A 6,019-nucleotide genomic window follows, 5' to 3' on the forward strand; every position below is an offset into this window, starting at 1 on the left:
TGTGATTTTATTGTGCCTGTCTACCGGCACTTTCCCGCTTGGTAAGTCTTGGAATCTTTGTTTTTAACAGTCTACGTACAATTGCTATGACTTAAGGAATGACCCTCATGACTCCAGGAAGGAACAACAACCCCCTACATATCGCTCTGTGGGGATTGCGAGGACAAGATTAAATTAATTACAGCATGCATTGAGGCATTTAAACTATCATTCTGTGCTCTCCACATGAATGGAACAGGAAGAAACCCTAATGCATTCATACCATGGTAGCACTACAGTCCACATTGCAGACCTCATCAGGACTTGTTCAGCAGTTCGGGTGCAAAGCACATATCTGCTATACACTTCACAGTACAGAGTATAGTTATAGATATAGAATGAACTGCTCTAGGAACGGCAGCAAGCTATTTCACATGATCTATGTAGAATTTTACAAACATTCTATCAGTTTTCAGTAATTTTGGTTCATTTTCTATTCTTAGGTCACATTGGTATGTATCATTACAATTTTCATGTGAACTTTGAAAGGAGAAAGCTGAGTACCAATTCCCCTGATTTTGGTGAAAGTTTGAAACTGAAAAAATACATGGATTAGTTTTGATCATTTAGGAACTCTAGGAAAGAACAAGACTTAGTTTTTTCTCAGATTGGTCCAAAATATTTTATTTTCAAGTTTACTGGACACTTCTCACACTGCTCTCAGTATTTTAATTTTGAATTTATTCAGCTTATTGTTTTTCAACAAACTTATCTCTGATGTCACAGTAACTTAACTAACACAGCTACTGAACCACAATATTTCCAACTCCTTGCAACCTCGCTCAGCACAAATATCTCTAAATAATGCTGTACAATTAATTTCAATTTTATTGTTACACACCTCTATTTTAAACTCACACTTTTATGATGTTGTTGTTGTTGTTGTGGTCTTCAGTCCAGAGACTGGTTTGATGCAGCTCTCCATGCTACTCTATCCTGTGCAAGCTGCTTCATCTCCCAGTACCTACTGCAACCTACATCCTTCTGAATCTGATTAGTGTATTCACCTCTTGGTCTCCCTGTACGATTTTTACTCTCCATAGTGCCCTCCAATTCTAAATTGGTGATCCCTTGATGCCTCAGAACATGTCTTACCAATCGATCCCTTCTTCTAGTCAAGTTGTACCACAAACTTATCTTCTCCCCAATCCTATTCAACACCTCATTAGTTATGTGATCCACCCATCTAATCTTCAGCATTCTTCTGTAGCACCACATTTCGAAAGCTTCTATTCTCTTCTTGTCCAAACTATTTATTGTCCATGTTTCACTTCCATACATGGCTACACTCCATACAAATACTTTCATAAACGACTTCCTGACACGTAAATTTATACTCGATGTTAACAGATTTCTCTTCTTCAGACACCCTTTCCTTGTCATTGCCAGTCTACATTTTATATCCTCTCTACCTCGGCCATCATCAGTTTTTTGTTCCCCAAATAACAATACTCCTTTATTACTTTAAGTGTCTCATTTACTAATCTAATACCCTCAACATCACCCGACTTTATTCGACTACATTCCATTATCCTCATTTTGCTTTTGTTGATATTCATCTTATATCCTCCTTTCAAGACACTGTCCATTCCATTCAACTGCTCTTCCAAGTCCTTTACTGTCTCTGACAGAATTACAATGTCATCGACGAACCTCAAAGTTTTTATTTCTTCTCCACGGATTTTAATACCTACTCCGAATTTTTCTTTTGTTTCCTTTACCGCTTGCTCAATATACAGATTGAATAACATCGGGGAGAGGCTACAACCCTGTCTCACTCCCTTCCCAACCACTGCTTCCCTTTCATGTGCCTCGACTCTTATAACTGCCATCTGGTTTCTGTACAAATTGTAAATAGCCTTTCGCTCCCTGTATTTTACCTCTGCCACCTTCAGAATTTGAAAGAGAGTATTCCAGTCAACATTGTCAAAAGCTTTCTCTAAGTCTACAAATGCTAGAAATATATGTTTGCCTTTCCTTAATCTTTCATCTAAGATAAGTCGTAAGGTCAGTATTGCCTCACGTGTTCCAGTATTTCTACGGAATCCAAACAGATCTTCTCCAACGTCGGCTTCTACTAGTTTTTGCATTCGTCTGTAAAGAATTCGTGTTAGTATTTTGCAGCTGTGACTTATTAAACTGATAGTTCGGTAATTTTCAAATCTGTCAACACCTGCTTTCTTTGGGATTGGAATTATTATATTCTTCTTGAAGTCTGAGGGTATTTCGCCTGTTTCAGACATCTTGCTCACCAGATGGTAGAGTTTTGTCAGGACTGGCTCTCCCAAGGCTGTCAGTAGTTCTAATGGAATGGGGCCTTGTTTCGACTTAGGTCTTCCAGTGCTCTGTCAAACTCTTCACGCAATATCGTATCTCCCATTTCATCTTCATCTACATCCTCTTCCCTGTCCATAATATTGTCCTCAAGTACATCACCCTTGTATAGACCCTCTATATACTCCTTCCACCTTTCTGCCTTCCCTTCTTTGCTTAGAACTGGGTTTCCATCTGAGCTCTTGATATTCATACACGTGGTTCTCTTCTCTCGAAAGGTCTCTTTAATTTTCCTGTAGGCAGTATCTATCTTACTCCTAGTGAGATAAGCTTCTACATCCTTCCATTTCTGCTCTTGCCATCCCTGCTTAGCCATTTTCCATTTCCTGTCGATCTCATTTTTGAGACGTTTGTATTCCTTTTTGCCTGCTTCATTTACTGCATTTTTATATTTTCTCCTTTCATCAATTAAATTCAATATTTATTCTGTTACCCAAGGATTTCTACTAGCCCTCGTCTTTTTACCTACTTGATCCTCTGCTGCCTTCACTACTTCATCCCTCAGAGCTACCCATTCTTCTTCTACTGTATTTCTTTCCCCCATTCCTGTCAATTGTTCCCTTATGCTCTCCCTGAAACTCTGTACAACCACTGGTTCTTTCAGTTTGTCCAGGTCCCATCTCCACTTTTATGATGACTGCTCAAAAAAAAAATCTGCATTCTGTTTACGGTTCACTTGCTAAAAAACGAATTTTCTACAGGTGCCTTGACATTCCTTTTTGAATCTGTAGTCATGCTGTAGTAGCCTCATTCTCAACAACTCCCTTCTAGGACTAATTTAATCTAAACATTCAGATCTGTTTGTAAATAGAAGAGCTAAGATGTTCTAAGCACATTAGGTTCCCATTCTAAAGCCCATTAGTTAAAATCTCAGCTGCAGTATGATCAGTGCACATTTATGTAAAACATCCTCCATAATTCACTGATTAATACCACAGTATTTTCTTTTTCTGGTGTGCAAAGTCAAGTTTTCCCCTTAATAATCAATGCTGTTAAACTCCTCTCTGTGTACTAGATGTAATTTTATTACTCTAAAAAAATGATTTATGCATACTACACACACACACACACACACACACACACACATTGCTTCTCAAGTAGCTACGTGTCTGTAGTGGTTTTCTGCATGCCTTACTATTAAGAGGACCTCATGATTCTTCACTCAGTATTAGTGATTGAAAAGTCTGCTTCTGGTATATCTGAGCCTTCCACCTGGGTACCATATACCACTAATAAACCTTAAAATGACTGAGCCAACTGCAAGCATTGCATCCACCCCTAGTGACAGGCAAGCTGTATCGTGCATTAGACCAACATTGTCCTGGGATACAGGAATGACATGGATTGCCCAGTTAAATTTTTGCACAAGAATAACTAAACAAAAAAAATGTCTGCCACTAAAGGACAAATCTGGTTAACAAACAAACTACATTATTTAGAGGAGGAGGGCATTTGCATAAAAAAATTACCTGCTTGGTACCCAGAGCACAGAATTAGATTAATTATTCATTCCATAGACCCACAAAAGAGGGATCCTCCTGGGTGTGGAACATGTCAGGTGATTCTATTAATTAATCCTTTGTTCACACTTCTGAGTTTGTAATGAAATGATAAGAGTTGCCATGTGCTTTCTCAAAATAATAGTTAGATACTTATACATACATAGATAATCATCAAAGGACTACAGCGCAGCTAATGTAGGCCTACATGTTAAAGAATACCATATCAGTGACACTATCAACTATGAAGACTGCCATCATATAATCAAATATATTTTATCAAAATATTACGATGCCAATGGGAACAACGGGCCTTGAGTATGTATGTTATTATTAATGTCTTCAAATACATTAAAAACCTGAAAATATTACACCACACTGTGAAAATAGGGGTTAGAGAGAGAGAGAGAGAGAGAGAGAGAGAGAGAGAGAGAGAGAGAGAGAGAGAGAGAGAGAGTTACTACTGTCCATAAGTTTAGGAACACTATTAATGCAAATACCTTTTATAAACAAATGACTGTTAGTACATTGAGTGCTGCATTAATTTTCTGTGTTTCCAATGACAAACAACAAGTTAAGATTGCCACAGTGTGTTTTTGTATATTATTTTGACACATTTTCAACATGAGTCAACCAATGCATATCCTCATTTTAAAGCCCAATTAGCCCCTACTGCATGTATAGCCCTTATTCTAAAGCTTGAAACTAAGGCAGTATGCACATATTCAATACATCCCGGGGGCAGTTTATGCAAAGCTCAGCGTGTGAAAACTGTTCAATGATTTTACTGTCCATTCTCTAGTCGTTCATGAGCCTATGATCACACGAAAATTGGTGACTAAGTTTACAGTTCAGCATCCGATACAAGTGTCTCTGAGATTTCGCAACTCCACACATGAAAGCTATAAGCGTCGGCTAAGAAATATGACTCCATAAAAATGTTTTGCATATTTACATATCAAATGCCTACCTGCTTTGACCCCAGTACGAAGTCCTGAATATTGAATTCCTGATCAAAGTAAGGCCTGATTATCAAATTTGCAAGTATCCAATTTTTCAAACTCTTCGTAAGACTTGGCCACACCAATTCCGGAAAATTCATAATATGAGGAAATTTCTCGGGGCCTGAACTTGCATCGCTACAGAAGTTCCTGCTACAACATGTAAATAAGTTTACGCACTTAGTTTTATTTATGGCCTGACAACTCTGCAAAGAATGACATTCACCTTTTGCTGATAAAAATGCAGCGTGATGTACAGTGTACACTGGGGTTAGGTGTCGGTGAACACAGTAATGTGACAATCTGTCATTCCTTTTGCAGGTTATGATATTCAGTGATTTCGAGGAACCGCCATTTAGCACAAATGCACGAGTTGAAGACATCTGCAAACGTTCTTGACCTCCACGTTTCGAAGAAATACAAATTCGTTTCAAAAAATCAAGCACCCAGCCACTCCTCCAAACACTGCCGGCCATATCCGCGCACTGTCAACATCTGAACGTCGCTGCAGACACGGCAACCAACTTGGGATACAGTGAAGTTGACATAACCCCACAGTCCGTGATTACCCTATGGATATGGAACCCAGTTTTTTTTCCTTTCTAAAATACATGAAATGTTCATAAAAATGGCTACCTCACTTTTATATTAGATAGTATATCAGTAAACACTAAATACAAAAAGATTTACAACACCTATTTACAACGATCGCATTACTGCATTGAATTTGTACAGAAATCGGGTTGTACTAATACTCGCATTATTTGACATTATTAGTAAAACACACACATCAGTTGTTTCCACTAAGAAATTCATCAGCAGAGTAGGAGGAATTAGGTTCCTCTGAAACTGAACTGTATTGGTAGTTAGGGTTGCTGGCAACTTATTGAAAATATATGTTCCTGAATAATGGACATATTTTTTAACCAAAGTAAATGACTTTAAATCTGTGTGAAAATTATTCTTATGTCTCGTACTAATTCCATGAACTGGGCTGTTACTTTGAAGAAGAGATGCACTTTTAATGACAAATTTCATTAAGGAATAAATATATTGAGAAGCAAAAGTTAATATCTCTAGGTCTCGTAACATTCCTCTGCAGGACGGAGTTCACACTACAAATAATTCTTATTACCCGTTTTTGGG

The 6,019-nt window shown here is 37.9% G+C and overlaps 1 protein-coding gene across 3 annotated transcripts in view; it reads right to left on the reverse strand.

Moving 5' to 3' along the window:
• The window catches only part of LOC126266860 (uncharacterized), a 32,241-nt gene extending 26,618 nt beyond the window's left edge, over window positions 1-5,623 (reverse strand). The window contains exons 1-2 of one of the 3 annotated variants that reach the window (XM_049971481.1): window positions 5,100-5,623; window positions 4,843-5,023 (exon numbers count right to left, since the gene is read on the reverse strand). In XM_049971481.1, the coding sequence (XP_049827438.1) occupies window positions 4,843-4,974 (132 nt within the window). In that variant the 5' untranslated portion in view covers window positions 4,975-5,023; window positions 5,100-5,623. Of the gene's footprint in view, window positions 1-4,842 lie in introns of all 3 variants that reach the window. The other 2 variants (XM_049971480.1, XM_049971479.1) reach the window with 2 other exon arrangements.
• Between the last annotated feature and the right edge of the window lie 396 nt (window positions 5,624-6,019).

The sequence above is a fragment of the Schistocerca gregaria genome, chromosome 4 (genome assembly GCF_023897955.1).
Source record: "Schistocerca gregaria isolate iqSchGreg1 chromosome 4, iqSchGreg1.2, whole genome shotgun sequence".
Lineage (NCBI taxonomy): Eukaryota > Metazoa > Arthropoda > Insecta > Orthoptera > Acrididae > Schistocerca > Schistocerca gregaria.